Raw genomic sequence first — 12,083 nt, forward strand, 5'->3', positions numbered from 1 at the left:
AAAAAAAAGATTATGTTAAAATGAGAGCTGAGGTCCTAATCCAGTATGACAAGTATCCTTATGAGAAGAGGAAGAGGCACTAGGGATATAACAGAAAGAGGAAAGGCTTGCCAACCAGAATCCTTCAGGAGAAACCCAATCTGCTGATAACCCTGATCTTAAGACTTCCAGCCCCCAGAACTGTGAGAAAATTAATGAGTAATTGTTTAACTGGGGACTTTGTTTAAGGCATCCAGTCTGTGGTATTTTGTTATGAAAGTTGTAGCAAATACACCACTCTGAAAAAGAGGTTACCAATTTCTTTTAAAAAATTAAACATACACTACCATATAAAACCCAGACACTGCACTTCTGGGTTCCCAAGAGAAATTAATTTGTGTTCACACAATAACCTGTCTACAAATGGTTATATTCTTAAATGGGCATACTGTGGATACCACTTGGCAATAAAAAGGAATGAACTGATACAGATTACCCCACTATCTGAAAGTAGAATGTTTCTATTCAGTATGATTCGGTAGGTTATTTTTGGTGTCTGGAAACAACTCAAAATGCTTTCCATATAAATTAATGACAAGTGTTCCCACACCCAAAAAAATAACCAAGTCATTCCAAATGGCATTACTCTACTTTCAGGTAGTTGGAAAACCTGTAGATGCAACAACCTGCACTAATCTCCAAAGAATTTTACTGAGTGAAAAAAGTTAACCCCTAAAAGGTTACATTTCATGCATATAACATGCTTGAAGTAACAATGTTAGAGAAATGAAGAGATTAGAAATTTGAGGGAGTTGAGGTTTAAGGAGTGAGGGGAGGAAGGTGGATTCCGACTATAAAAGAGCAACATGAAGGATCCTTGTGATGGAATGTTTTCTACCTTGACCCTACTGATGTCACTATTCTGGTTGTGATATTGTACTGCAATCTTCTACGATGTTACCATTAGGAAAAATAGGATCAAGAGTAAACCCCTGTATCATTTTTTTTACAGCTGCCTAAAATTAGCAATTACTTCAAAATAAAGTTTAACAAAACAAGAAGGGGGGGGGAAGCCCAGTTTTTAAAAAGCCCACCATGGGTGCAGGCACAACATGCCTCAGTGGTGGGAAGAAGTGGCTCTAGATGTGGACCCAGTAGGGAAACATGGTACCTGCTTCACTTTCACTGTTGAGTGGTGAGGACTTCGGCTTCGCTTGCTCCGCGGAGACTTGCTTCTTCTCACTGAGGCCTTGCTTTTCTTTTTGGCTGGGGACCTTTTCAGAGCACGTACACACAGGATTTTATCTCAATTTCCCTTCCCCCATATAAATCAGCTTCAAGTACAGGTTTACCTACTAACACAAACACATCTGTGAAGGTCCCTGATGGTCACAAGAAAGGTGAGCTGCTTCACCTTCCCAGTCCTAACAACTGCCTGGAGCTCCAGACCCACTTACATAACTGCCTCTGTGATTCTTTTCACTTGGACAACACAATCCTTGATTCCCAGCCCTCAAAAATCCTTTCCTCTCCCAGTTTTTGCTAGCCCAGTAATCTCATTCAATCCATCCGCAAGTACTTTAGCGCTCTCTCCACCTCGACCCTGCCACTCTCCTTCATACAATACTAGATTCCCACCTATCCCACCCCAGTTCTAGAACAATCACAATTAATTCCATTCAAGTTTCTTTGAACGGATGTTTCCTGGATCCTTGCCTGGATCTTTGCAAGGTTCAATTACTGTTACTATTCAGCTCTCAGCTCAAATGGCACTTCTTCGGAAACCTCCCACTCTCCTCCAGCCTCTCACTATCACGTTTTTATTTTAATTAACACTTGTTACTAACTGAAACTATTTTCTTATTTGCTTGTTATTTTGTCTCAGGACACGAGCATGTCTATTTCCAGAGATAAAGGCACCACTTATTCGCTCTCGAGGCCCCAGTACCTTAAGATTCTTTAACACATACTAGGTATTTTAGCAAAACTATGTGGAATGTATGAGTAAATGAAAGCGTCTGGCCAGCATCTGTTTGACCCCAGAATCGCCATCAGGTAGCCCACGACACTCTGGGGAGCAGATCCCTGGAAAGACAACGCCGGCGCACTCTACTTTGGCAGACGAGGGAACCCCTTCATCTTAACTTAAAAGACCAGTGAGTGCACACTAGCTGGAGTGGGGTCCTGTCCACCAGGAGTTAGGCGCTATTTTATCCCAGCCATAACGCTGGGAAGTTAAAAGCTGAGCGAGAACCCTCCACCGCTGCGCTCGGCATCCAAGGTGCTTCAGAGCTAACCCTGTCCTCCTTTCCCAGGGAGCCCAATCTAAAGCCCACCGGGGCTGCTGCCCACGTACCGGCTACCTCCACGGACTCGGCTCCCGCGGCGCCCGGGGCGTCCCGGCTCGCCGACTGGCGGGGACGGGCTACCGCCGGAGGAGTCCCGGCGACGCTGGGCAGGAGGCGCGGTTTCCGGGCTGAGGCGTTCCTGCTTCACCACCACGGCCGCCGTCGCCACTACGTCCCCGTCCCTGTGCCTTCGTCGGCTCCCCCGCTCCCGCTCGCTTTTCACCTCCTTCATTCTAAGACACCGGCCGAGCGGCTGAGGGAAGGAAAAAGAAATCCGTTGCGTTCCTCTAGCAGAAGGAAATGACGAGTTTGACCTTCAACTTCCGCTTCCGGGGTGCACAGTCTCCCAGAAACCCTCGCGGTGCAAAGAATAAGCACATGACCGCTCAGTGGGTGGGGCCTTAGCCCCTCGGCGGGAGTTTTAAATTTCAAAAGCAAACTTTAGGGAAAAGTAACTTTGACAGTGTCCGCTGCTGTGTTATTCGTAATCGCTAACACCCTAAATGCCCAGTATTATGGAATTGTTTAACTGGTCGATGGATGTTATGTCATTCACAATGCTGTTTACAAAATATATAACAAATGGAAAAAGCCCTTACTTATTAAGCCGAAGAAACAGGACACAAAATTATGTAGTAACGCTGACGTTTGGAAATACGAAAGAAAGAAAAGATAATGCAATTATAAGTGGTAACCCGTGGACAAGTCATTAGTCTTTTCCTCTCCATTCCTAAACTATTATGGTGTCGTATCTCCACTTAGTTAAAAATAAAAATTTTTGAACCTTGCGAATTCTAGATTCCTTCAAAAGTCTTCCCTAGCTCTTCATTAAGGAGTCAGATGACTCGGTTTTTGCAGGTGACAAAGTTGGCGTTCCGCAAAGATGACTGCCTACCTCATGACTGCGAGTTACACGCAGCGCGGATACGCAAACACATGTTTTCTCTGCTTTCAAGAGTACCAGGATGAGCCAATGAACCGCTGGCCAGACAGGTTAAACAGCAGGAGAAATTTTCTCCAAGGCTGCGCAGAAAACTCTCGCGCTGCTAGCCCCGCCCCACTCCGAAGCCCCGCCCAGGCCATGGGACTGGGCAAGGTTTCCATGGTGACGGCAAACAAGGCTCCGAAGTGCCAGCTTCTGAGCTTCTACCCCAGCTGCCGCTATGATTCCCCCTGCTGACTCTTTGCTCAAGTACGACACCCCGGTGTTGGTGAGCCGAAACACAGATAAACGGAGTCCCAAAGTAAGAACCGATCTCAGGGGCCGCGGGAGGCTGGAAAATCCCATGCGGGAAAAACAGATCCCCCACTGAGGGTCCGGAATCTCAAGGGACAGAGGCTGCCACTGGGAGTAAAGGGAATTGGGACCCGGGAAAGAGGATGAGAAAATAATACAAAAAGCCCAGATTTGGGGGGCCCCAAAGGGCAGATTTGGGATGGGAAAGGAAGTCACTGGGATGTGGGTGGGAACTCACTCACTCATGATGACTGGTCAAGAACGGATCTGGTAATGTGCCCCATCACCAGAGCTGTGAAAGCAGATGACTGAGCACCCACACTACAAACTCTGGCTCAAGGAAATACAAGAATTGGGTTGGAGTGGGACCAGAGACTCTGTGTGGTTTTCTTCAGCACTGAAACATCAATTTTACTGAGAAGATGGTGAAAGTGAGGTGGTAAACAGGGCAAACGTGTTGCTGGAGACCTGGAGCAAACCAGAGACCAGAATATGTGGGATCACCTGAGTGAATCACTTCCAGCCCTAACCTGTCCCTCCCTGCAGGCTCGACCTCTGAAAGTCAGCCCTCAGCAGCCTGGACCATCAGGCCCTGTCCCACAGCCACCAAAGACCAAGATCCCCTCCACTTCCTGGGTCCCCGATCCTACAAAGCAGGCAGAAGAAATCTTGAATGCTATCCTGCCCCCAAGGTAAAAACAAAGTGGAAGCAGAGGCTGGGAGAAGGCCCAGACTTTTGCATCCAGAACTGGGGGAGATGGGAAGAGGCACCCAACCTCTGTTCTTGCCTGGGATTTCCTCACAGCACCCCAAAGCTCCCAGAGTTTGCAGGTGGGTGGATGCTTCGAGGATGGGGGCAGCTGTCTTCTCTGTCTACCCTCACTTCCTGAGCTCTCTCACACAGGCAGTGGCTTAAAACACTGAGGGCTCCCCAGTCTGTATTCCCAGCCCTGTTCTCTCCCGTCAACGCCAGACCCATATATTCTGCTTCCTCATTATCTTTGTGAAGATGTCTAAGAGACATCTCAAACTCAACAGTGCAAATTAAATCACTTTGTTGTCCCCCACAGGTGCCCCCCAACCTGCTCATCCCGTCTGTCCACCAGGTGCTCAGGCCATGTTTCATCATTCCTTTTGCTTCTCTTATCACAGGTTCTACCGTTCCTCAAATTCTTTTGGTCCCACCTTCCAATTATATCCCGAGTCTGACCACTCTTCACCACTTTCGCTTCTACGACCTTGTTCCTTGCCGCTCCTCGTCACCAGCACGCCTGCGGCTGTCTCCTATCAAAAACCCCTTGGTCTCCTCTGCTCCCATCATCCATCTCCACACTCCCTACCTAAATCACGTCAGATTATACCAGCCTGCTTCCAGAAGCTCTTTAATGGTTCCTGTCTCCCTCAAACTAAAATCCAAGATGCTTACCATGACCTGGAAGGCCTGGCATGATCTGGCCTTTGCTATGCCTGTGACCAGGTCTCCTGTGTTGCTCCTGATGGCCTGGGTCTCTGCTTGCTGTGTCAGAAACAGGTCCTGATTAATCACTTTTCCGCCTCAGGACCTTCACAGTTGCCATTCTCACAACTGTGGGAGAAGACACTCTTTGTTTCTTCACTCAGGTCTTGCTCATGAGGGCCCATTGACAAGCCTTGTCAAAGAGCACTTCTCCCTTCTTCAAAACCCCTCACTCGCTGTTACTATCTGTCATGTATTTCCGACGATTTTTATGTAATAAGTTGACAACTCAGCTTGAAAGGGGGAAACACTATAAAAGAGACTGCAGTCTCCTTTATGATGAATGTCAAAGGACGAGGGGCGGGGTTCCATTCATTCCTCCCGGCTAATGCATGTATATCCTCTCCTTAATGCAGTTCTGCCCTCAGAGCCTCTCCTTGTGATTCCAGAACCTGGTGGTATCTTGGCTTCACTTTGGCGGGGGCCCATACAGATGCACACTTTCAAGAACCTCCCCCCTGCCCACAATATACACAATCACTTCTTCTTAACTGTATGAAGTTTGTGGTTTCCTGTATGGGCCATCCCACACATTAGTAAAAGTTTCCATTTACTTCAAGCAACAATGACCATCCATCTTTCCACAACCTAATCAGGAGGTAAGATCTAGAACATGGGTGATGATTTCACAGAGGGCCATGGGACAGTGAAGATTGCCTAGTAAGGTAGGGGACCTATGGTGACTTTGAAGCCCCCACTCCCCACGGAAAAGAGAGGGAGGATTCAGTCACTTGGTGACAGAGGTGCCCTAACTCCCACTCAGGCCGACAGCTCAAGGGCCATCTCTGCTCGTCTTGAGGACCCTCTCTGGCCGGTGGGTTTTGCTCAGCCAGGCTCTGTCTGTGCTACAGGGAGTGGGTGGAAGACACACAGCTATGGATCCAGCAGGTGTCCAGCGCCCCCAGCACCAGGATGGATGTGGTACATCTCCAGGAGCAGCTGGACCTGAAGCTGCAGCAGCGGCAGGCCAGGGAGACAGGCATCTGCCCGGTCCGCAGAGAACTCTACTCACAGTGTTTTGGTGAGTATGAACGCCACACCCCCTGCCACGTCCTTTGCCACCCCTTCATTAAGACCCAAGCCCTGAGTACCCCTGAGCTGAAGGCCACCCCATCCTTAATCGCCTACTACCCAAGCTGCCCAGAAACTGCCACCTACGAGTGGTCCCCTAGCAGTCCTCACTCACCTGTCACTATTTTCCTGGCCGCCTGCTTCCTCATCCTTTAGCAGAAGTTCGGGGTATGATGAGAATGCCCATTCTAAGTTGATTTCCCACTGATCTCTATAATAGGCATGTGTAAATGTTTCAATCAGATACATTAAGACTCTACTTTTACATCCACCCAGCATTTAGCCCTAGGCCCAGAAAAGTGTTTCATGGTAATTTGTTGTTAGCCAAGACGCAAAGGGTTTGTGCTCTCCCTCCTCGAGTTGGCGTCAGATGTGTACCCCCCAATTCAATCCCTTTGTTCTATGTGGACCCCAACATGCAAACCATCTTCAAACCGGAAGAGAGATGCAGAGTCTCGCAGACTCTATTCAGTCTGAGTAAGATTATGGTTTGCTCCCCAGGCCAGCTTTTATGGAGGAGATGGGCTGGCAAGCTCTAGACATTGCCTTTCCAGCCCTAAACCCGCCCAGTCAAGGGGGCAGGTAGGATTTCCCAGCTGCTTTAAAACTGCCACCTTCTCCAAATGGAAAAAGTCAGATTTCTTGGAATAGTACCCACTTTTTTGTCTGAGGACAGAAGAGGGGTCACCGGCTGCCAGCCAGCCTGAGCTCCAGCCTCTGCCCGGCCACAGTGGCCTGCTCACTGCCTGTCCTCGAACATTCCAAGTTCAGAGCATGGCAACCTGGCCAGGCTCCCAGGCCCACAGAGGTGGGTAGGCAGTGACCAGGAACCTCTCCCCTCTTGCCTGCTCTCTCTGGCCTCCGTGTGTGTGTGCGCTGGAAGATGAGCTGATCCGCGAGGTCACCATCAACTGTGCGGAGAGGGGGCTCCTGCTTCTGCGTGTGCGGGATGAGATCCGCATGACTATCGCCGCCTACCAGACCTTGTACGAGAGCAGCGTGGCGTTTGGCATGAGGAAGGCGCTGCAGGCCGAGCAGGGGAAGTCAGACATGGAGAGGAAAGTGAGTGGGGTCTGCCACGAGCCTTTGGCCCTCAGTGACTCTTCTGTCAGCCTCAGGGCTGCACTGAACTCTGGTCTCACAGGCTGCTCTCCCATTACGTGGTGAGCCCCTGGCTCAGGGTGTCAAGTCCAGCCTGGGCGCCCTAGAGTTGCCTCCTCTGTGGACCTGACATGCCAGTCACTGGCCTCCCACTGGGTGGCAGTGCAGACCCCTCGATGACTGCCCTTGGCCAGCTGCGCCCTCCTCACAGAGCTCACAACACCCCATCTACTTGGTAACTTCCCAGGATGACTGGGGGTTCTGTCCTCAGATTGCAGAATTGGAAACAGAAAAGAAAGATTTGGAGAGACAAGTAAACGAGCAGAAGGCAAAATGTGAGGCCACTGAGAAGCGAGAGAGCGAGCGGAGACAGGTGGAGGAGAAGAAACACAACGAGGAGATTCAGTTCCTGAAGCGGACGAACCAGCAGCTGAAGGTAATCTGAGCAGCAGTTCCTGCTCTGCTGATGACTTAAATGTTGGTCCACAGCACTGCCAGAGGACAGGAAGCTGACTTGGGGTGGAGAGAGCGAACTGAGGGTTCATTTCCCAGATCCTGCAGCCAGCCAGCTCCAGCAGGCGCTCTGCTCTGGGCTCTTAGGTCCCCAGGACACCTGGGCCTCACAGTCCAGTGGGGGGAGTTTTTTGTCCCCTTGAACAAGAGTCGTCCAGGGTGAGGCACATATGCAAAAGTGAGCAAAGTGTCTTCTGCCCCAGCTGCTCTCTTGGAGCTTCCCAAGGGGGCGGGACCCCTCAGAGGGTTTTGTGGCTGTGCCCTCCCACTCATCCACTGTGACACTGCTTTTGGGGTGGGCAGGGAAGGCCCTTTGGGAGGGAGTCATTTCAAATCTGGAAGATTCCCCAGGGACACTGTGGGCAGACTCAGCTGTGGGTGCTTCTCCTCGTACTCTTATGGGTGGCACATTTTTATGTAACTGCACTAGTGGGAGGGAGGGAAACTGGTGCAAAAAAGCTGGGCAAGGGGCCAGTCTCTAGGCCTCTGAAGCCCCAGGCTCTCTAGACTAGTCTGGTTCAAAGGTTCTCAAAAGTTGGCCCACAGATCAACCTCACAGATCAACCTCACACAAATCGCTAGGTACACCCCAAATCTGAATCAGAAACTGTGGGCATGGGGAGCTGGCAACAAGGTCGCCAGGTGGCTCTGAACTGGCTAAAGTGTGGTTGTAGGTGGGTGGCCCGTTGACACTAGTGGCTGTCCTCAGTTGGTATCTCCCTCTTCCCGAGTCCCACAGAGAGCTCACCTCGTGGCTGACAGGCTTATTGGCACTTGAGATTAGGGACTTGTATTAACTACTGGACGATAACAGCAACTTCCTTGCCTCTGAAAAGTTTAACAAAGAAAAGCTAGAAAGTTTCACATCCAGACATGAATCTGTTTACTTGGCAGTCTCTGAAGCTGCCTGCCTTATCTGCTATATTTCTTTATCATAAGCCCAAATTCCTCTGTTCTTCCTATGGTATTGGCGGCGAGAGCTAAGCAGAATACCTTGGCATCTTTCTGACTTTTATAAGCAACTCTGTAATCCCCAGGGTGAAGGATTCTTTGGAAGTGAGTTATTATTGGTTCAAAACTGCACTGCAAATGTGGCCATGTTTGCAGTCCCCGGGAAGGACCTACTTAAAGATCTGTCCACATACCATGACAGTAAATTATTTGACTGGCTGCCACAGCAGAGTAAATAACTCCCAAGTGCCTTGAGCTTTACATACAAGATAGACAGCTCCCTACTCACTGGTAGCAATTTTCTCTAATTGGGTGTCAAGTTGTCTCGGTGGCTGAAAATTGCCGTTTCCCAAACCTCTTATCCCAGCACAGAGCTCCCAGGATCCCAAACCAGAGAGCCAAATGTTTAACTTAGCCAACGTATGCAGGCCTGAAACCCGAGCCATAAAAAACCACGATTTCAACAACTTTTATTCAATTTCCTTTTCTATGCTTTATACTCGACACTGAGCCATTATTGTATGGAAACCAGGACAGCTCTGGCTTCTCCTCATGTAGCAAGACCGTATGCCAAGCCAGAAACCAGTTAATCTAGAAAATGTGGAGCTGGGAATGAAGGGAAAAAAACACTTGGAGTGGCAGCACTTGGACTCTTCTTCCCAGACTTTAATCACCTCTCAGCTATTTGTGTTCAGCTGCAAGTTTCAAATATTAATGGAGTTTGTTTTTGTTTTTCAGGCCCAACTGGAAGGCATTATTGCACCAAAGAAGTGATACTTTCCATATGGGTCTCAGCAAGCTCTACTGCCCCATCCTAAGCCCTGTGTAATAAAAAGTTAGTTTCCTGATGAATAAGCCATACCCTCCCCGGTCACCACCTTCATATTAGTCACAAGTCATGTAACCCCTGGCAGCCAGTCTCCTGGCTGGGCAATGGAAGGTGAGGTGGCACAGGCCCTGCGTGGCTTACTGGCCAACCTTGGGATTTGCCAACTCAGTCAGTAAGGCTTAGAACTCAGCCCTTTCCACTGAAGCAGCTTTCATCTTCTCTGTACCATCACTTATTTCTGACCAAATAGAACTGGCTCTGTCTCCATTTTCTCTTCTCTGCCTTTCCCGTATCTGGTGACTTTTCATCAGTTCAGTTCTGGTGGCTCATTTTGCAGTTTGGGGTTATCTGTCATCTTCTCCTTACCTGTCAAGTCCCTACTTCAGACTGCTTAGGTGAGGGGGCAAAGGTTGGGTCAAACCCACAGCTTTTGAGGAGTAAATGTTTGCTGGAAAGGACTACTCACAGCCTTCTTGAAAGCTGCTAGCATCTCAGCTCATCCACCACTGACCTTGTTTGTTCACCTCTTTCCACATAAGACCAAGTCCAGCCCTACATCCCTCTAAACAGCTGGTTTAATTAGCAAGTGGAGAGATGCCCAGGCCTCATAAGTAGGCCTAATTATTAGTGACCAGGCCATGGCCTGTAGACAGCTGTTTTACTATTCCTCTTAAGTCAAACGCCAGTTTGAAGGCTCAGTATTTTTGTTTTGTAAGCCCGGAAGACTGAATGGGAGACATCAGTCTAACTCAGGACTAGGGTGGGGTAGGGCAGCAAGCTGGGTGACTTGCATCTTTCAGTCACATTTCACGTAATGTACTATAAAGGTGCTACACTTGCTCAGACACCTCAAGTGTACACTTTCCTAGAGACGTGCCAAGACGGTCTCCCTCTTTAGAGGCACCCTTTACCCAACACCCATGCTCATCAGGGCTTCAAGGTTCACTGGATGTAGTGCAGGCCCACCAGAAGAGCTGTGTTCCACCTAGCTGAGCATACCCCACACAGTTTTCAAATCTGGTCACAGCCTTTACCCTTAGCCAGGTACCCTGAGAAATTCATAAGACTCCCTGAAAACATGGTGCCACTTTCGTGAGAAAGGCCTGTGTGCACTGCGACAGCCACGTCCATGATTGACAACAGTAAAGCACCGGCCACTCACCAGCTCGATGAGCCAACAGAAGTGGCTGCAGGCTTTCCCTACCTCGAAGCTCAGGCCACGTTAGCACATCCTTCCCACTTTCTTCGACAGTTCGGTTCCAAATTGCTAATGTAGAAGATACCGCACTTTTCACACTATAGACATCGCTGTTGTGCACAGACCAGTTACATTCTGGAGAAACGGGAAGGGCCGGTTCAAGTGTCAGAAGTGCCCATGGACACGAGCACGGAAATCCTTGAGGGCGTGGGGGTTTTATCTATTTTCACCAGCACTGGTGAAAGATTTCAACTGTCAAACCTCATAACAAATATGTTATGGCCTTAGATATGTCAACTGGGCATGAAGAACACAAACACAATTGCATATTTTTACATAATTTAATAAACAACATTTTAAATGTTACTGCTTATGTTTGAATTTTTTGTGTTTGTGTTTCTGTCCCTCGGAGTCATTGGTCTTCTTTTTGTTCCTGTTCCTGTTTTTCACATTGTGTGTCTCATAGTAGCGTACACCAACTTTTTTGGATTGCTGCTGGCGTGCTGCTCGCCTCCGCTATAAAAAAAGGGCAAAAAAACAAACAATGAAGTCATAAAACAGGCAGGCCCCCATTTCTCTGCCCCACTTCTCAAAGCAGTGCGCACAGCAAAGGAGGGTCACCGCTCAGATGGCACTGGCTCTTCGATGGTCAGTGAGTGAGTCACATGAGTCCACCCTCACCTAGTACTTGAACCCCTCCCACAGCACCCCTTCATAGTGGTCCTCAGTTCCAGGGCTGAACGCTTCCAAAACTCAACTCTGCACCTCCCAGGAGGGCTCACTCCAGCTGCCAGTAGCCTAGCCACAAAGCTGACCTTCAGAGGGCAGCAACCCCTCCACCCACTTTACTCATGTCGCTTCCCATGATCCTTCAGATAGCAGTTCAGATGCTGAGGATAGTGACAGGAACTTCTAACACAGAGGACATGAAGAAGGACATTCGTCCGGAGGGTCCCTCATGTCCTACTTATCATGAGGACCAGGGTTCCTTGTAGTCAACATCAGGCCATTAGTTTCAGGAGGACTGGGCCTCAAAGACTAGGTTTCTCCTCTCTGCTTGCTAGATACCAGGTTATGTGAACACGTACTTCCTTTGAGGTCAGCTTCCTGAGAGTCTTATTTGGATTCTCCTCTTCCCTTGGTGCCTTCCTCTTCCTTCCCTTCCTGGTAGGCACTAGAAAAACCAGACAACACAGAGAAGAAACAGGAATTTCCCGTTTAAATTTGTCTGTGAGACAGCCCGCTAATTGGGAAAACATTTTCTCACACAAAAGTAGTGATAAAGGACTGATCACAAAAATATACGGAGAACTGATGAAACTCAAAAAAATAAAGTAAAC

The 12,083-nt window shown here is 48.9% G+C and overlaps 3 protein-coding genes across 3 annotated transcripts in view; 1 reads left to right on the plus strand and 2 right to left on the minus strand.

The window, feature by feature from the left end:
* SNIP1 (Smad nuclear interacting protein 1) overlaps positions 1–2,635 on the minus strand; it is an 8,975-nt gene extending 6,340 nt beyond the window's left edge. Inside the window, exons 1-2 of the mRNA XM_004678808.2 lie at positions 2,336–2,635; positions 1,151–1,253 (exon numbers count right to left, since the gene is read on the minus strand). Of these exons, the coding sequence (XP_004678865.1) occupies positions 1,151–1,253; positions 2,336–2,559 (327 nt within the window). The 5' untranslated portion in view covers positions 2,560–2,635. The remainder of the gene's footprint in view (positions 1–1,150; positions 1,254–2,335) is intronic.
* Positions 2,636–3,490: 855 nt separating this feature from the next.
* On the plus strand, positions 3,491–9,490 carry DNALI1 (dynein, axonemal, light intermediate chain 1). The gene is made up of 6 exons (XM_004678809.2): positions 3,491–3,571; positions 4,111–4,256; positions 5,932–6,101; positions 7,035–7,213; positions 7,524–7,688; positions 9,455–9,490. Exons 1-6 carry the CDS (start codon positions 3,491–3,493, stop codon positions 9,488–9,490), a joined length of 777 nt encoding a protein of 258 aa, XP_004678866.1.
* A 1,573-nt stretch (positions 9,491–11,063) lies between these two features.
* Positions 11,064–12,083, minus strand: part of GNL2 (guanine nucleotide binding protein-like 2 (nucleolar)) — a 23,343-nt gene continuing 22,323 nt past the window's right edge. Inside the window, exons 15-16 of the mRNA XM_004678810.1 lie at positions 11,832–11,917; positions 11,064–11,259 (exon numbers count right to left, since the gene is read on the minus strand). Coding sequence (XP_004678867.1) covers positions 11,107–11,259; positions 11,832–11,917 — 239 coding nt within the window. The 3' untranslated portion in view covers positions 11,064–11,106. The remainder of the gene's footprint in view (positions 11,260–11,831; positions 11,918–12,083) is intronic.

The sequence above is a fragment of the Condylura cristata genome, unplaced genomic scaffold (genome assembly GCF_000260355.1).
Source record: "Condylura cristata isolate star-nosed mole 26May11 unplaced genomic scaffold, ConCri1.0 scaffold00008, whole genome shotgun sequence".
NCBI lineage: Eukaryota > Metazoa > Chordata > Mammalia > Eulipotyphla > Talpidae > Condylura > Condylura cristata.